This window comes from Passer montanus, unplaced genomic scaffold (genome assembly GCF_014805655.1).
Source record: "Passer montanus isolate IOZ18808 unplaced genomic scaffold, ASM1480565v1 scaffold47, whole genome shotgun sequence".
Lineage (NCBI taxonomy): Eukaryota > Metazoa > Chordata > Aves > Passeriformes > Passeridae > Passer > Passer montanus.
In genome coordinates, this window is record NW_024369596.1 from 6,976,273 (window position 1) to 6,996,598 (window position 20,326).

The window sequence follows — 20,326 nt, forward strand, 5'->3', positions numbered from 1 at the left end:
GCATCTCCAAGTCAACACCAGGGGAAGAGCTGCTGGAAGTTTATCACATTAAACCCATCTTAGTTAATGCTGCCGCCATCTGCGGCTAAATGTTTGTTATGCCCCCAGCTGTAAGATAAAAATAAATGTAAGAATCACAGCCTAATAAATAAAACAACAAAATTATGAGTAATTCTATCAGCCACTTAATGAGGAATAATGATTTGAATTTTTGCAAAAATCTTTAAAGACAGCGACAAAGCTCAAAAAGCCAAATTGAAATCAAGGACAGCAAAGTAAATGAAGTAAAATCATCGTTGCTTTTGCCTGGAGCAAAAGGCCCTTTAGGGTCTTGGAAAGCAGTGCTCCTCATGTCTCTGCTACAGCACAGAGGAAGCTTGCAGCCCAAAATTTTCCAGCTTGTCTCTGTAATATTCTTCCTCGGAGTACTGAGTTTAGCGGTTTGCACACACACCACTAGAAGTATGACAGTGGCCATTTCAGAACAGCACCACTCCTGAAATCCATCAGCATCTATTACAAAAGGACTACAATGCTGCATTCTACTCAGGGCCCTGCAGTGAAAGAGGGAATTAACATGCCGTAGATGCTCTGTGGAAAGCCTCTCACTGTTATATTTTGAAAAGTATTCTCCTGATCATGCTAAGTCCCACATGAAGAAAGTTGCAAAAGCTTGCTCAGTAGAATTGAGCGCAACAGATCTATCCAAACCCAGGAATTTCAGCCTCAACTTCAAAATGCCTTTTGTCTGTACTGCAGATTTTACATTTTAGCAAATCTGAAAGAAGATTTCCTGCCACTTAAAAGCCCTATGTGAGGAAACCAGCTCCTCTAGTTTTACTTCCTGGCAGCCAGGATACAAAGGGAAGGACCTGTTGTGCAGGGAGAGATCAGCTGGTTTATGTTTATTTCTTTGTCTCTTAACTTGAGAATCAAAGATATACTCTGCAGCAAGACACGAGGATTTAAAATTAAGGATTATTTAAAAACACTATGCATAAAACACAGCACTATGAATTCAAACACAGGTAATAGGTTTCAGCTCTTGTGATTAGTGCAAGTTCTTATAAACTCATATGTGTATACCATAAAAAAAAGACAAAAAGTGCATAAGCACATAGGCAGGAGGAGAGGGACAGGACAGGTGACAAGCTGTGATCCAGCCTCCAAAGACAACTGTAGACAAGGCAGGCACACAGCAGTGCAAACCCTTCCACCTCATGCAGCCTTTGCTCCAGCAGGTCATTCATCTCTGCCTCAGCTCCTGGGAAATTGCCTCCGAGAAAGTGGTTGTGCCCTAAACAGGACATCCACATACTGACTGGCTTCGTTGCAGGGCAAGTATTGATGCAATTTGAACAAGATGGCATTTATCAGGAGTGACAGGAGCATGCTTTTTCCTCCTTTCTTTCCCCAGTGTCTCTTGCAGTGACACAAAACTCTGTCCCAGGCCCAAACTTCACACACTCAAAGGAGCACCACAACTTCATTCTGTGACCCCCTCAAGAATTCCCTCAGCCACTCCTGGGATCTGGGTCTTGCCCAGGTAAGCCACAGCATTATATCCAGCCATGCCCAAAGGCTGAGCTCTAATACATCAATACATTGCAAATGTAAAATCTCCATTTTTTTGGCTGTTTACCAAGGGAAAACCTTCTCCACTGTCTGACATTTTCAGCACTGAGGCTCTACTTAAAGCCTCTGGAAATGAAGTGGTTATTGAAACCCTGCAACTTAAACTACTTGGAGGCACTTAGATCTTATCCCAAGTCTAAATGGGAGTTGCAAGCATCCTGCTCCATTCAAGAGTAATAACCAGTCTCCATGATAATATACACCCTCAATTTCTCAGTTTCCTTTTTTGCTGGCAGGCAGCACATTTCAGTCCATGCACAAGCACTGCTGTACCCTGCATTTCAGAATTCATCTTTGACCAAGGCTGCTAAGGCAGGCTCCATGCTCTGACATTTCATTCTTCTTTAGGGTTTCTAAACATGTTTGTGATCTTGCAGCATAAAACAAAACACCTATCAAATTAAATTTCTTCAGTGAGGGCTTTGATAAATTATGCAGGGAAAGACACATTCAAATGCCAATACACTCCCAGGGAGCACCAGCCATACGTTTGAATCAACATTTTGCATTTAATCTTTGAGAAGAATACTTATGAGATTAAAGCAAATCTGCCCCTCTCTATTTCAGGCCACAAGTACTGTAAAATGACCACTGTAAGAAGTCAACCACTGCTTGGTATTAGTGAATTATCCTAATTCATGCAGATTCCTCTAGGACCATTTCTGGCAAGTTACTAGGCCTGATATGAATGACAGAAGATTAAACACTGATAAAAAACCCAAATAAACTTAGACCTGGCAATGTGTCATGTCAAATCCAAAACCATACAGAGAATTTGATGATTAAAGGCTTTATGCTAGAGGGAACTGTACGTCTAAGCAGAGACCGGCTTCTGTTGTAAATATGTGATCCAAATCCACTTGGAATCTAATAGGAGTGCATAATACTTCTTGTAACAGATGAATTGGGTTAAGATTTTTCTTTTTGTTGCTGTCATTTCACACTATGCAATGACATCCTAACTGGTGGGATTCATCAACACAAAATCCAAAAGCAAAGGAACAAAGCTAGTGGCAGGGAGCTGGAGCTAAAATATAGCACAAGAGCCTTTAAAGAAAACCCCAAAAATGAAAAATGCAAATGTTTGCCTTTTGATTTAAGCATCTCAGTACTGAAGTTAGTGTAAGGCATCTCCTGGAAAATACCAAGTAGTTTGCTAAACCTCTATTTCATCTCTGCAACATCACCAGATGAAGACTTTTGAGTTCACCTCACTGGCTCTATTTAGAGCTTTGTGGTGACAGGTTCAAGAACCCAAACACAACATCTTCATGAGAAAACACAAGCCCTGCTATAGTAGAGCATTAACAAAATAATAGAATTCTGACTAATGCAAGAATTAAAAGAAACCAACCCCCCGACCCTCACCTCAGAACAGCTCACACATTTGAAAATATAACCAGAAAACATTTGTTGGAGGAAAAGAGATGTAAATGAGAATAGGAACTGTCAACACTAAACACTGCATTTATTTAAACACTAAGTCTTCCATAAGGAGATGATGATTACCTACTTTTAAATGGAGATTCACCGAGTATCAACCTGCTGTTAGAGTCAAGTAAAGCATGGCCTCAGCCAGCTTGGTGTGCCTGTGAGTGTCTGCCTGTCCCTGTCCTTGACCTGGATCAAAATACACTTTGCACTGCTATAATTTTGTTAGAGAGAAGCTTACTGTATGAAATTACCTAAATGCATCCCTGTCACAGAGCCAGACACTGGAATCTGACTGCTGAGGCATGTTTATCATCTGCTGCACCTCGGCATGATACCACAGGTCGGTGACACTGCCAACAGCTATAACACACCAATGACTCAGTGCCTCACCCTGAAGCTTCTCCAGTGCAACCGGGAACCAAGGCACAGCTCCCACCTTCTGTGGGTTTCATTGGGTTTTTCTTCAGGCTGCATCTAAGTTATACTAACAATTTTAATGCCCTTTATACTTGGTAGTTTGAAAAACTTGAGCTCAAACTCATCATTAGATAATGATTTTTTGTTAGTCTCAAAGCACAGTAAAGCCATACAAGCCAAACAATTACTGACTTCCATAAGCTTCTCTGAAGCTCACATACTGTATGGAGTAACAACTTTGGACCCTGCTTCATCAACTGAAGGCCTTGTCTAGCCACAGCATCCTACCCCACAGCTCACCAGTGCGGGAAATATTGGCACTAGAAATAACTGGTGAGACTTTTGAAGGTCTGGAGGAGGAATCCCTCAATAAAGCACGGGCAAAGAAGATTAGACTAAACTCTGTAAGCCAGCACTGATCTGCAGGTTGAGAACTAAGAATTCCTTCAAACCACTACTAACAGATGTTACTGCACATCCCAACACAGTCATCTTGAGACACAAATCATCAGGAAAAAAACAGCTCAAGTGAAGCCACTGTCCTTGCAGTAAACACTCAAACATCAGGATAGTCCAGCTGCACCAGTCCTCACAGACTACTGGGCCAAACCTGCCTGGAGAAATCTCTAAATCAGATGAAATGTACATGAACCAGGCTTGCCTGTAATGGAGAACAAAAGGCTTTCTGGACCATGTCTCACCCAGCAATGAGTTTTCCTCAAGAAACAGAGTGTCAACATGTGATTTGACTTCCCATTGTCAACAGTGAAAATGGAAAGTTAAATAAATCACCAAATGCCACAGAGAGCAGCAGCATTTGACTGTGCACACTAGTTAAGAGTGACTAGGAGGCTACCGAAAATATAAACTAAAATGAAGGTCTGCAATACATTCATTTGCACAAGGGCATTACCACAGCAGGCAAACACAACAACACAGAGTTAGAACTCAATTTAGTACATCTACAGGTTGATCTTTCAAGAATAAGGAGTACATCCTTTTCCCCACTAGCTGTATACAAAACATCCCTGTAATACCTCAAAATGAAAAGCTGATAAGCAGCTTAGCCAAATGTGCTCCTGATCAGGTGGACACTTTGATTACATAAAGACAAGCAGGCTGGGTTTGGCTGCTAGGGAGATTAGTTTAACATCACTTGCAGAACATTGGTGTTTTGATCATTCACCTCACATTGTAATTTAAAACTCCTACAAATACACATAAAGACAAAATTTGTGTTTTAAACATCAAACCTTCAGAGCAAGCATTAGAACCTTTGGACATTTCAAAGCCAGGCTAGAAGGCGGATTGCACTTCTGTATTCTTTGGTATGTAGGTTTTCCATGTCCTCACACAAGGTAGCATAGCTTAGCAAATACTCAATCACAAATATATATTTAACTCCAACTGAGAAGGCAGATGGAGGTGGAAGTAGTAAATCTAGTGCTGAACAAGTTAAAAAAAAAAGTGTAATTCACAAGTTAAATCTCTCTGTGAAATGCGTCTGTATGCATGTATATATATTTCCCTGCTTACAGCTGCAGGAATTCATAAATTAAAAGAAGTTGAATCTGATGTTAAGAAATTACTCTCAAAGAAAACCCCAGCCAAATTATGTCTCCCAAAATGCACTTTTCCCTGTGCACTGCCCCTCAGGAGCCAGAGTGCTGTTCCTATAGCACCAACCGCTTGCCTGACACAAGTAACAGTATTAACAGGCTAGAGTTACTTCTACCCTATTGTATCTGAGGAGGAGCCATCAACCCCTCCAACCAGAAAAAAAAACGTGTCATTTTGTATAATTCACAATAAAAAGAACCTGACAATTTACTCTACTCACATCTTCCTTCTTATTACTATATAACTCACACTAGTAAGCACACAATAAGTATATATCTACATATAGAAAAATTGTAAATTTTTATGCACAATGTTCTGCATAAAACCCATTTCTCCCCATAAACCCAAGACTTATTGACAAGTGAAAAAAAAAAAAGCTGAAAAAGCTGAAAAGGAAAATACCCAAAAGCAAATTATAACATTAATATAGTTAATGCATAGTCACAGAGCCTGTAAAAACTCTGGTAGGAGATGCCATTTCACGGTGACAAACACACTGCAAGTAGAGAAAGCTGAACATGCACATAATGGGTGCAGACAACAGTTTGGGGGAAAAAAAAAAGGGGGGCAATCTTGCAATTTCAAGTACTGTTCTGAATTAAGAGCCTCACCAGAAGGGTTTCTAGGCCATTGTGAGTATTCAAAGCCTTCCAATTAAGAGCAAGTATCATCTTAAATTAACACCATGTTTCAAAGGTGCTGACTGCCTAAACTTAAAAACAATGACACAAAGTTTTACTGCACAGAAGCACAAGAGCAAGAATATGAATATGAAGGATTGCATCAATTTCAAAAGCCTGAGGAGTTAAAGAGCAGAGTGTGAAATGCCCAAGTATAAAAAAAGAAAGTGAAAGGCTTTGCCTTCTAACAAGAAATGGATGGGGAAGGTGTATTTCTCTTCTATTTACAGCTGAGGAAAAAGGCTTTGGTTTAAGTACATGTGTACAAGCAGAAGCTGCAGTCAAGGTGACTTATGCTTCCAAGATTGAGCCCATATGCCTCTAAGAGACACACACAGTGAAAAGGAATGGGAGAAGTTTTACAAGGCACATCTAGAGAACAGCACAGGGAACTGCACTAATCCTTCCCTGCACTCCCAGGTGCTGGAGGAGAAGCAGTGAGTAATTATAATACAGCTAAAGCCACCTACAGAACAGCTTTTGACTTACTTGCAGGTGATGCAACAACCACATGAACAAAAAAAGTCATTAAATCCTTGGTAGAGCTGTTAATGCCTAAATAACATTTAACAGAGATGATAATTATTTCACAGGTGAAACAAGGAGAGCTGAAGGCATCCTCCAAAAAGAAGCACTCACCATTACGTGCTATTCTACAATGCAGCAGAAAATCCAGAGCCTTCCCACAGTATCAGGTTTGCTTTATTTCCATATCTTTGTTTCACAGGAGCTTTTATTAAAGCTTAGAAGAGGCACTGCATATAATGACCTTCATAGGAAGCTGTATTTCCTAATACCAGGAAGCAAAGTTTCAGGAACTGAGAGCAAACTAAAGGCCACAGGCTCAAGACTGGAATTTTCCCGAGCTGTTTCTGCTCAGGACTTGAACACCAAAGTGGAAATTTCCCTAGGTGGAGTTCTTTGTTCGATGCCGCAGGCAATTAGAAGTCCCCAAGGTCTGCAGAAATGGCACGAAGGCTGATATTTTTGTCGGGGAGAATTTAAGCAATACAAGACAAAAATAATAGCATGAAGTTCTGCTGCAAAATATACCTTTTTTGTTCCCCCTCCCCCAAATCCTGGTGACTTGAGCAGGCAGGTAACAGATGTAAGCACCCAAGAGAGCTTTGGAAAAATACCATACCTTATTTTAAAAAAGCCATATCAAGTCTGCATTGCTTTTGATCTGATTACATAAAAAGGTCAAGTAATTAATAAAAACTCTGCACCTTCAAAGGTCTTGAGGGCACAGCAGAAGTAGTTTATCATTGGAATGCAGATCTAATTAGCATAGATTTATTTTCTTTTTCCAGTTGGTATCATTGTCCTGTTTGAGGTTCCTGGCGACTTCACAAGCAAAACAAGCAAAATTCAGACACATACTGCTATGGAAAGAAACACATTAATTGCTGGGATCCATGATTTCTCTCAACTCTTTTACTCATATTCATTTGGAAGCGAGACTGTCAGAGGTCATCAGCCATCCTCACACTATGATCTGAAAGGGAGACCAACAGTCACCAGCACCAACCCTTGGCAACGCCCTAGTCAAGAGTTCGGATACAATAATTGAAGAGAAAAAAATAAACTGCCACTCCCCTTGCTCTGTCCTGCATAGAAAGAAAAACAGATTGTAGTTGATAAGAAGATTACTGGGTGTTCTAGGGACAGAGAATGGGAGCTAAGATAATCAAGAGACAGAAAATCCACCTAATGGGACTGTGCCAATCCAGCTGAACTAATTAATAACTGCAGACATTGTTACACCTTTCCCATAACTTTCAAATGGCATCTTGATTATTGAAAAAACCAACTGCTTGCATATTTTTCATCACATTATCGCATAAAATCCAGTAATGACCACAGTATAAAACCCAGAACAAAACCATTTACTTCCAAAGCCCTGCATCAAGAGCAGTTCTTGAGCAAATGTGACAGCAATAAAGACTAGAGAGCTGCAGTCTCCCCACCAACAAGACAATGCAAAAGGATGCAGCAAAAATAACAAAAATAAGGATTAAAATGCCACAGTTGACATTTTATGCCAGACGAAGGTGGCTATCATGCCTTCAGAGGAAGTAAACTGAATTGCAGTAACATTTTCATTTTAATCCTTCTCTAAAAGGTCAGTGACCCCCCCTCTGGTGCCGCTGGCCCCTCCTGGAGTGTCAACGTGGGACACAGCTACTCTCCCTCTATGCCAGTCCTGGGACAGGCAAAACTCGGGATCTGTTCCATCACACAGACACCAGGCTTTGGAATAAAACGACAGCTAGATTTGTTTTCCAAGCTGATTTTTCATGGCACATGGCCCTAAGCAGCAGATTCCAGAAGGGATGCACATAGCAGCCAAATCTGTCTCGGATGTAAGAGAGGAAGTGACCTACAGCTGGAGGAGCTGCCAAACAGGTGCAAGAGATTGGATGTAGCATCAGGCAGTCCCCTGCCACCAAGGCAATGCCAAGGAACCTGATCTGGGCATTAGTTCTATGCCCTCAGAACAGCTCCACCATCCTTCCTGCAAGATAACTATTTGTGGAACAACTCATGGGGAGGTTATCAACCATGTTCCACTGATTACAGAAATTTAACAGAAGGATTGGTACAAAATATGTGGAATACTATTCCTCAATATTAACCAAACAAGCAGAAATCATGGACTAGACCAATTTCATACACCACATATTAAAAATATCCAAGCCTACTGCCAGGAATTACCACCAGCTTTGAGCTTTGGAGTTTTGCATCACACTGAGGTAGATGTTCTGCTTAACCAAGCTTGCTAAAATTTACTGTAAACTCGCAAATCAAGCCATTCACAATGAGCCACAAGCCTTTTCATTATTCAGCCCTGAATAACCCAGAGCCTCCACAAGACTGATGCAGCTGTTTTGCATTTCCAAACAACATTCAGGCGTAGATTATTAACCTCTGTTTACGTGCCATTTCTCAAGCTCAGCACATACTTAGCTCCTTGTTTTGCTTCTTCCCTCTAATAAGACAAGATATAGTATCAAGTTTTTAAACACACAAGATTTTCTCCTACTCATCTTGTTGTTTAGAGGACTAGATTACACTGCGCTTTTAGATTTAGGATAAAGCTGGAATTTCCTCTGTCCAGTTATTTTCATATATGCAAATACAATACATGTTTCGTACATACAAAAGTCATATATACTCGTTTATGTACGTGTAATTATATATACACACACCTACAAACACAGATTCCTATGGGCATCTAAGCCATTTCTATATGAAATGCATAGCCTTTACACTTGGCTGAAGCACATTCCCCGAAAGCCAAGGTACCAATTCCAATCCAAAGATTTATTTTGGATCCATCAGCAACCAAATGGATTCGTTTAACCGAGATTTCTCTCTAGAGAATGGCCCTCTAACAGTCTTCAATGCTTCGGGACCCATCTGAAGCTGGCCGTTCCTGTTCCCGTGCCAAGAATGCCGAGGTCACGTCCCCAAAAAAAAACACCCCCAAGCATCCCGGTGAGACGGAGCTTCCCGTCCAGATGAGCGGCCTGGGGGATACGGCTTTCCCGAAAACACCGGTAAAATACGAACTCACCACCCCGGGAAGGTCTCAAAGACGCTGGACACTCTCCAGGGTGGCTCCACACAGCCGAGACACCCCGAAGCCTGCTTACCTCTCGCCTACGCATCGGGCACCCCGGGGCCGCCCTGTCCGCCCACCCCCGTCCCCGCACCCCTCACACACCTCGATGTATCCGGCGAGCGCGGCCGCGGGCCCGAGGAGCGCCAGGAGGAGCAGCAGCGCAGAGCCCATCGCCGCCGCCATCACCCGCCGCCGCCCGAGCGCAACTGCGGCCGCAGCGCCCCTGCGGGGATCCGCCTCGCCAGGCCACGCCCCCGCCCGCAGTGACAGCCGCACGCGCCAATCGAGAGGCGGCAGGTAGCCGCACCTCCGCAACGCTATCAGCCAATGGGGCGAGGCGCATGGCGCGTGGGGCCGCCCCCCGGCGGGAAATGGCTGCCGGGCTGACGGGGGCCGTAGGGGGACACTCGGGGCCGGGTGTGGCGGGCCCACGCCAGGCTGCTACGGAAACCAGTCCCGGGGAAAACTCCGCATAGCGGGCACCGCAAAAGGCCCTGGCCTCTGTGGCTGTGTGTAGGCTAAACGCTTCACCTCATCACTCCGGTGAGCAGGAGCGTTCTGGGGTAATAAAAGCCTAATGAGACCTTTTCCTCATCTAAAAATAAAACAATGATGTTTCCCACTCAAAAAACTGTCCCCGATTTCTCAAAGCTCTTGACCCATGTGCAAGCATCAAGTTCCCAGCCGTTTGGCTTTCATAATAAAAATTAATGTACATGTCCTTTATTTTTTTGCCCTTAAAATACAGCTGTTGAGCGATAAGAATGATAATCATTGGTGGCTTCATCCTGCTGCCAACACCAGGTACTCACCTGACACTACCTGGAAGGCATCACATGGCTGCCACACAACCTGCTCTGTAAACACAGCACAGCTCTCCATAAACTTTAAATAACACAATATTTAATTTAAAAACAGACACATCACCACCACCACCTTCAGTTTGTGTTTCTTTTCAACCAGAGCACAGCAGCAGTTCCTTCCAGTGCAGATGTTCTGCTATTTCAGGCCAGCTTTCTGGCTTTGAAACCAGGGGTTTGTGCCAAATTTGCATTGAGGGTATTTTAATTTCACCACATTACTTTAAAAATGGAAATTTAAAATAATTATAATTTTAAAATAAGCAAACCCTTCAGGAACAAAGCAGATCTACCAAGTGCAGTTACTGATATCACAGACTTTCCACACCTGTGCAGAGCATTTATTAGCCCATTTTTTAATAGTTTCCTTGGTTTTCCCAATGGAAATGTAGGTCAGTCAGTTCAGGGATGACAAAGGCCCACCTTGAAGACACAACTGCTAAAGATCCCACTGGTTTAATGAACATGAGATCTTTAAAAATACCAATATATTTTAGACTTCTTGGATTTTTTTCACACTGACATGCAGTGAACCCATTGGCATTAAGAAATAAAAAAAAAGGTAGTATCATGGAATCACAGAATGGTTTGGGTTGGAAAAGCTCATCTTGTTCCCTGCCATGGGCAGGAACACCTTCCACTAGACAAGGATAGAATATCCTATAGATTCCATATATTTGCTTTCATTTTTGTGTGAAGATATGTGAGGTGCTTAAATGAGATGGAAAAAGATCTCAGCACAAAATGTCCCAGTTACAAAACATTTCCATTCTAAACTTCCATATTCTTTACAGGCTCTTACAAGTGCTGTTTTCTGAAATAGGAACATTGCTGAAATGTTGCAGATGGGGTGAATCTGTATGACAGATCAATAAGCAGCCCAATTTTAATTAAAATTGCTGACTGGCCCACTGGTCACTTATTACAGTCTCTTTCTTACACTATTTGAAAACACTTAAATCTCTTTTACTGCAGTCCTCTGGCATATATAATTTTCTTTTTAGCCCGGCCAAGTTAAGTTGAAAAACAGAGTAACAAGTTGCTTTTGAAAACTGACACATTTTAGTGTAAGTGTTTTACTGTGCAATATGAATACAGGAGTAAATAACAAGACATTCTGAGTTAGGCTTTTCCCTTTACTTAAAAAGGAGGGATTTTTTTTTTCTTCCCCAGTCCAAAATGTACAAGTTCTTTATAAATCTTTGGGATGGGACTTTTACTTGAGGTTGAATTTATATAGTATTTAAAGTGCTACATAAATTAATTCACTTTTAATATTTACACAGTGCTTGGTGAGAATTTATGTTCACAGCACTGACTCCAACAGTGTGATCCTTGTTTTTCTGAAAAACTTTAAATCTGGTGACTCTTGGGGAAGTCTCTCTGATAGGTATGAGGTACAACCTTAGCTGCATTCTCACCTGCTCCTAGTCCTGCTCTGTAGAAACACCAGGGTGTAAGAACTGAGGTCCTGAAGCGAGGCTGCAACACAGGATATTTCTCTTCAAGCAAGGCCATCAGTGCTCAGTCCACTACCTAAAAAGCGAGTGAGAAATCAAAGTCTGAAGAATTACACATTTCCCTTCATACAGAGATCAGTCCTACTAGGACAACAAGTCCCCAGAAAAAAAGGTTTTATCTCCCAGACCTTGGTCATTCCTTGGTGATGATCAGGAGCTCTACATGCAGCTAAATTCATATGACTGCAGGATGGCAGGGACAGAAATTGAGATAAGAGCCTGCAGCAAGATGTAAATGGAATTCCATCTAATGGAAACAACCCAAAGGCTTTCAGGATTAATTTTTTTCAGCCACCTGTCCACACAGGTCACTGCAAGCATGGTGACACGATGGCCACGATTAATTCAGTGCACAGGTCTGTTTCAGGTGAGCACTGGTACTTGTCTGATGCCTGTGACAACAGCACCAATTTGAATCAATGCTGCAAGGCTGCAGCATTCCCTAAGACACCTCTCCTGCTGTTAAACCTGTTAGGTAGGCAACAGCTTACATTTACTTCCAAGAAACCCATCGTACCCAAGTTCTGGAGCTCTTTAGTGCCCTTTTCCATGACATCTGTGCTAATGAAGCACTGAGAATCTCATCCTCACTTTTGGCTGCCAATGTTTATTCTGTAAGAAATGTTTCAAGTGAACATCTATGTCCCTTTTCACTTGCAAGACTGTCATTGTGTAAACATAAAGCTCATTTTTATGATTGCAAAAATGTGCACTGAAAGAGTAATGTTAAATTCATGATAAAAAGAGCAAACAGAAGTCATCAAGGAATGCACCTGGTACCATTAAAGTCTCTCATTAAAGCAGCAACTTTAGCAAACTGATGCATTGAGATCCTTTCAGTACCCAGAGAATGAGTTCAGGAGAAATTAAGAAATCTTTGAAGATTCCCAGCATTCTCTTAAATTCCTGAAATTAAAGTGTAAAATTAGTCTAGCCAGTGAATTTTAATCCTATACAGCTAAACTTGATTGAAGATTTAAATGGGGGATCATGTCATTTGTACTAGTTCTGCGTGACAGGTACGTGCAAGGTAGAGCTTGCTGAGGTAGAATTGAGTCAATCTGGGTTTTAGGAGGTAGGATGCAAACTGAAGTTAGAAACAACTAAAGAATGTGGTAGGATTAAGTAAAGAACTCCCTATTGCTTATTATTGAAGTATCATAATTATACTCCAACTTTACTACTGCTGAACAAAATTCAGCAATATAAGAAATACTAAGCAGTGCTTCTAGGAAAAATATAGTGCACAAATGATGCCTACCTAACTGCCCCAACTCATCTGGAGCCATTCTGCCCTTCAGACAAGACCTCTACCTATCATCAAGGCTGTGTAAGGGGCAGAAAGAGATGCAAAATTGTTATTAGCCAACTCAAACTTGATCCAACATCCAGCTATTTAAATCCTGTGGGACATAATATTTCTCCAGACTCATAAATAACATCACAAGGTTGCCAACCTGGTCTGGAATTGGACAGCTGTATTTGGCTACAGCACTTCTGTGTGGAAGTCCAGAGTTCCTGCAGCCTTGCAGCTCAGCCTTCTATCTGTGACTCAAAATTACACACTGGGGACAAGATGTAGGAAGTCCAGCAGCAGTGACTGAAGGTAACTGCTGAAGAAACTAGGCTTAAGATATACAGTGAGAACAAAGCTGCTCCATAGAAAGACAGTAAAAAAATGCAGAAACCTTGAGAAGCAGACAGGAGCTTAAAAACAAAAAGGTTATTTCTAGGGGAATACAGAGAAGTTTAGAAGAGTGAAAGGATGGAGAAAAACTAAGAACAGATGCATTGCAACTGAGGTCATACCATAAAAACAGGGATAAATGGAATAACTGCAGACATGAAAAAACAGCACAGAAATCTGTGAAAATAAGTGACACAGTAAATGGTGGTGGACAGCAAGCCTTTGTTTCTGCTCAGAGAATCCTCTTTGAGAGATTGGCAGGGAAGGGAGAAAATCTACCCTTCATTATACTAATAAACTCTTAACTCTTGATGGCCATTTTCCCACTGCTCTGGTCCATGCCTGAAACAGTGTCGTTCATCTGGCTTCCACTGAGATGTCTGAAGTGGGCAGATCTGCACAGCAGTTTGTGCTGTGTTCACCTCAAACAGCACAATCCTTGCCTACAGCATGTAACAGACTGTTAAGGAAACAAGCCTGGCATTAATACTCCTATAACTGAAAACTTCAAAATAACCATTCTGTTAGGTTTGAAGATATTATGGTTTTGCTGAAGCACCAGCACAGTTCAATTGCATTGGAAAATGAAAACTGCATCATTACAGGATGCTTAAGGGCAGCACAAGAGAGTGGCTGCTAAGGAAAGCTGCTGCTCCTTCAACACACTGCAAATGAATCTCAGCATCCAGAAAATGTGCTAAGTCTATGATCTTGTCTCATTTCTAGATGGGACGCAAAGCCAATGGTGAACTTAATCGGACAGTTTTTTTTTCTGAAGACTATCCAAGGCAAAAGCAACATCTGAGAGACACAAAGAATCCGTTTTGGAATAGATTTGCACATATGTAGGATTCACTTCCCAGGAAAAGAAATTACTTCTGATATATAATTCAATAGAGTAATGAGCCCACACTCAGACTGAGGATCCCAAATGCAGAAATAGCAGAGACGAACCACCCTTTCCGCTAATACATGAACTGGGAATTTACGCTGCTCATTTTCTTTCTCCAGATGGATCTGAGGCTTTGAGCACTGGCAGGATCTCAAGGCAGAGCAATGCCTGATGCTTCTCCAAGGATCTGAACACAAACATTGAACCTGACACAGAGTACTCAAAAGATGGAGGGTCTAGAGGTCTACAAGTAAAGTCACAGTGAAGACGCAGTGGGGAGAGAGGAAAGAGAGGCTGCTTTGCAGAAGGTATTTAGTGAACTCTCATCCTCTTGCTTGTGAGACATATCTTTCTGAAATGGCATCCTGTCTCCTTGATCTCTTCTAGTCCACCTGTGAAGACTGAAGCGATGTTTAACCTCTGAAGATGGCAGAATCAGTCGTTCATTAACCAAGGCAACCAAACCATTCAACTTAAATAAGCTGAGCCCCACAGTTGTGGTAGAGAAGCCATCTGAAAGAGAAAAAGCCCACAATTAAAAATAATTCATCAACAACTGATATTGGCTCATTATGGTGCTGAGATTTCTCCTGTTGTCCTTGGATGTTTCTTCCCTCACCCATCCTCTGCTTGCCTGTCTCAGTCATTTCAGCAGTGTGAAAGGTTGTTCATTTTATAGAGGTCTTTAATGAAAGATGAAAATTCAAATATGTTATAATTAGCTGTAGTTCCACATAAGTCAGTATTATTGCAGCTTTTATATTAGATCCTAATTTGTCCCACAAATGATTGTGTCAAATATTACAGTAGAATGGTTAATGACATCAGACATAATGGAAGGATTAAGCATTGATACAGGAAACTTGCTTGAGAAGAATAATTTTAACTTCTTTTCACTCATAATTTATTTTTGTCTTCTACTGTAAAAGAAACCTGAAATTGGAAATAAAAATGGCTTGTGTTACTGGCAAGCAACAGAAGAGATCTGATTCATGATTTAATTCTTCATTCAGTATTCATTGGTAGATTAAAAGCCAAATCATCATAACAAATGGCACAGCAATGAACAACATGGAATATCAAAACCTCAGGACTTGTCCTGATGAATAAATGTGGAATCATTTGCATCTTTGAAGATAAGTGTAATTCAACAGCAAAAAATTGATTCCTCCCACTGCAATGAGGTCTGATTCAGCATCTGTTCCATCAGGCATCATGGAATTGCCTGTGCTAAAAAGCTGTTTCACGGCACACCAAAGTCACCTTTTATTTCACCCCCAATCACTTGTTTGAGCAGCTACTCAGTTTGCAAGAACAGGGTGTATGAGGAACTTGTGACACAGGAATAGCCAATAAGGAATTTAAAATGTCTAGGAGACACATGTCTGATAATACAAATTATTGGAAACTGTAGTTTTCCATCAGCTGCATGGTACCTTTAAGTGCCTTTTTTTCCTGTTGCACTTAAAGGCAGAATAAATTCAAAAATCCCCTCCTTACTTTAATTTGGTATCAGCACAGAAGGCTGCAGTTTGCATCATTCTATTTAAACAAATATTAAGACATTTCCTGTTACAATCATCATTGGGGCCTCACAGTTCTCAAACACGAGTCATCCATCCTTATTTCAACACAGGAATGTTGACTTTAGGTTCTGGAAATGCACACCTGGAGACACAGAACCTGCAGCTTTGCCTCTGGCACTATCACCAGACTCGACATTGGGAAGGAGCTGTGGGGTCTTTTCTGAGCAGCAGCTTGGTCTTCAACTGATACTCAGAGGAAAATCAGTGGAACACAGGAATTCCCAGGCACAGGATTTCATAGTTGCATACCTTGTTCTACAAGTTTTTTATTTCAGTGCTCCAAATACACCCAGGGCTCTACAGCACTATTGACTTACAAACTCATTCAAGAGTGAGACTTCATATTGTGCTCCAGGTTTTTTATAACCTTTGAAACAGAGTTCTTTGGAGGGCCACAAGAAGTGAGATGTGCTTTGGCAGGTTTTAAACTCCTACAGCAGCAAGAAGTTTGAATATAGGTTCTTTTGGCGATACAAAATAAAGAAATACATGTATTTGAAGTCAGTGTCAGTTGAATAAAGGCAAAGAGCAGGGCACAGCTGAAAGGAACTAGGACGTGTAAGTACAAGCTGAATCCCAGTGTCTCCAAGGGAAGGAGGGGACCGCCTACAACTTCCACCCCAAACCCATGGCCTGAGGGGGAGAACAGCCTCTTTCTGAATCACATTTTCTCAGAAGATGAGTCAGCTCCTGAGATCTTTGAAAAAGTCCTTGTCCTGCAACTTTCCAATAGTCTTTTCCCATATCTTGCAAAGGGCTGAATTTATGGTTGCTCCTTTTATTTTACTATGATTTTCCCTCATAGGAAAAGAGAATAGCCTGTGTGTTTTGTCACCCAAAGCTTGTTAAGGCTTGAAGATCCCTTTTCTCCCCCAACATTAAAGACATTTTGTCCCACAATAATGAAAAACACCATTTTGAAGGAGAGCTTCACACTGATATCAGTGTATTCAGCGTTTTTGGAAGCAAATTACAAGGTTTCCTCCAACTCTAGGCTTTCATGCCTTGTCCCAGTCACTTGGTTGATTCCCCAAGGTCTCCACCAAAATGTAGCTCACTGGCTAAGTTATAGAAAAGGAGTCTTAAGCATAGCACTCTATTGGGGTTTGAGTTTTCACTTTAAAATGCAAATGGCTGGTAGTTAATTCCCCTTTGGGATTTAAGAGCTGAATTTAAAATGCGAAATGATGATACAAAAGTATATATCAGAAAGCATTGCAGTGTGAGAATGAATCCTTCGCCACATGAATGCAGATTCTTAGGGTCAGCAGACATCCTCATTTATCTGTATTTTAATAGTTTCCCACAAAACTCCTTTTGCTAAATTCTTCGTCGGTGTACTACTTGGTACACTCTCCGTGGACAACAATAAGGGCAAAATTTCCCCAGGTCTTCTATTTTCTAAAATCTCATAGATCAGCATATTTAAACACATCAATATTTTACTGCGTATGATAAATAACACCCTCATTTCTATTAAGATGTCTAAGAAGACCTTTTTCATACTTACTGAAAATACAGCTGGGTGACAGACCTATTTGCCAATTCTTTGTCAACTGGGAAGGCTAAAAAGCAATCCAAAAAATGTCAGCTTAGCAAAGATGTTAAATCAATGTTCGCTAACCAATTGCAAAAGTCTTCCATCTCCCTTTCTTTTTCACAACTACCATTTTACTTCTAATGGGGGAGAAAATAAGCATATATAATTATGTCCTTAGATCAATTTATGCTCAAACATAGATACACCTCTGCAACCTTACAGGGACTTGGTGATGCAAGTGCTCCAATCTGTAGCTAAAATTCAGAGTGCTCCACTTCTTGCATGATTGGGCCTTTAGTAACTCAACCAGATTCCTTCTATTTGTTGTGTCTTTTGAAATATATATCTTTATTTCAAAATTTCAAAAGAATCACTTCTATGCACACAGACACTGGCAAAAACACATCCACCAGTTTTCATAAATCTTACCCTAGCAAAGGATGGAACTGCATCAGCATGAGATAAAAACTACAGATCACAGCTGGCAACTGCAAAGTTCCTGGTCTATGTTTAGAAGGGCGTAAACCTGGGATCAGGTTGATAATCCAGAAATTATTTGTATTTGGATACACTTCCTTTGGCACATGGGTTTAGAGCTGCGGCCAGGAAGCACATGTGGGGGGTAAAAGGGGAGCAGCCCCCGAGCCAGGTGTTCCCCTGGCCAACACCATGTACTGATCCAGCCTCAGCTGGATCACTTGGAAAAAAAGATCTAGATGGGTAGATCTCTTGGCAGGGTCAGTAATTAAATATTTGTACCACCTCAAAACGTAAAAAACAATGACTTAACAAGCCTTATTTCAAGCTTTCCCTGTCTGTACAAGAATGTATCAAATAATCAAACTTTCTGGTTTTGCCCTTCTTTTTGTTCCCATGTTTTTCTTGCACATTGCAAACTGTCCAAGTTCTCCAGGCTCTGTTCTCTCTCTCTTTTTTTTTTTTTTTTTTTTTTTTTAGACTGACTTTGGTCAAACCCGAGATCTGAAAGTCCCCAAACAATCAACAAAGAATGTATTTTGGTGTGATAAATTTGAGAAGTCACAATAAGGCTATGGTATGGTACTATGATATCACTCACAGAGGACTGGTACTTCATTGTGAGTGGAAAGAGCATCTGGCATGGGGCAGGAAAACATTTACCAAAGGAGCATCCAAGAAGGACAGCAATGAAAAATAAGATTGAAATGAGTTTATGGCTATGTAAGTTGTTGTCTTCATTGGGAAGATGTTTCTTTAAAGTCAGGGAAGAAAAAATATTGCACATTATGTCTTTTTTCCACCTTCAACTCCAGTATTTGCCAATAGCTTTTTAACAATTGCATGATTCACTATTGAGTATTCTGTGTCAAGAGAAGTCAGCATTCTATACAGCAGAGGGCTCTTTCAATCCTTTTTATTTCATATTTCTGTTATCAACCAACATGCCAGCTGTGAAATAAAACCTGGAGAAAAACTTTGAAAGGAGATAAATTCCCAGCAGGTGTCACAGAAATACTGAATTGACATTTAGTCTTAATTACACCTTCTGTGTGGTTTTGCTGTGTTGCAGTTGTTCTGTACTAAATGAAATAATATAATTTTAAAATAATTTTTTTCTACACTAAAAGAAAAAGTGAACAGGTAAAAATAAAACTAGGTAAGTGATGGGGGAAAAAGAGAAACAGGCATCACCAGCACAGTTCCTAAAAGTTCTGCAGGGAATTAATGAGGAAAGAGCAGAGAAGGGAAGCCAGGATGTGGAATTCAATGCAAAGATGAATGCAGGAAGTCACAGAATCCCAGAATGGTTTGGACTGGAAGAGACCTCAAAGCGCATCTCATTCCACCCAGTCCATGGGCAGGGGACACCTTCCACTAGACCAGGTTGCTCCAAGCCCCATCTAACATGGCTGTGAACACTTCCAAGGATGGGGCAGCCACAGCTTCTCTTCCTTTTGACGTTGAGGAGAACCACTAGGATGTGAAGAAGGTCATTCAACTTTTAGGGTATTCTTGGGTGAAACAGAACTTGCCAGGGAGATTAATTCAGCCCATATCAAGCTGATCCAAGTAGTGAAAAATGGCCTTGTCATCTTAGGCCTATTCTTGTTCTTTGCCTTCCTGAATGCCTCAGCAACTATAAGAATAACTTTCAAGATAATCTTACCACAGTGGCAAAGACATTTCAACGTAAAAATCAGCTTCTGAGGGGCTGGGTCTGCAGCTGACAAGTCTCTTGATTAAAAATACTCAACATTTGCTTTGAGTCATGCCATTGCTATTACCATGCTCTATTATTCAGGCAAATTCACTAAGCAGCAGATTTTGAAAATCAGGGATCAAAGTCTGGGCTCTTTTGATAAACTTGAAGAGTCCAGATCCTACCTGAGCTCCCAGTGGGGTGTACTAGCTTTAAAGACAGTCTTCCCAAGCAAACAGATTTAAGAGCCCTGGGAAATACCAGTTGTATTCTAACAGCAAAACTCTGGAAACAAGTCTCCAGGGGGATCCCTGCAAAATGAAGGCAGAGCAAACCCGACATGGACACACTAGCACTATCAGCTGGAACTGCAGCAAATCTTTTCCTGTGAACTGCAGCCTCATCCTCAGGCAAGCAAATCTGTAATTTTTCCACTATGTGCAGGCTGGGGTTACAGGAGTTCAAAGCAACAGTTTAACAATTCCATAATAACAGAGAAATGTGAAATCCTGTAGTAACTTAACCATGTAAATCTGCTGCTTTGAAAAAAACCCTTTGTTTTGGGTCAGGCTTGCCAGGTGTCTAGGCACACCTGGAGTACATAGCATTTAGGTGCACCTGGATAACATCACCTGAACTTTGACAATG

General features: G+C 41.2%; 1 protein-coding gene across 7 annotated transcripts in view; it reads right to left on the reverse strand.

Annotated features, from left to right (window-relative positions):
• The window catches only part of APLP2 (amyloid beta precursor like protein 2), a 46,832-nt gene extending 37,166 nt beyond the window's left edge, over positions 1–9,666 (reverse strand). For all 7 annotated transcript variants that reach the window (XM_039721865.1, XM_039721864.1, XM_039721863.1 and 4 more), the window contains exon 1: positions 9,517–9,666. In XM_039721865.1, the coding sequence (XP_039577799.1) occupies positions 9,517–9,597 (81 nt within the window). In that variant the 5' untranslated portion in view covers positions 9,598–9,666. The remainder of the gene's footprint in view (positions 1–9,516) is intronic.
• Positions 9,667–20,326: the final 10,660 nt, after the last annotated feature.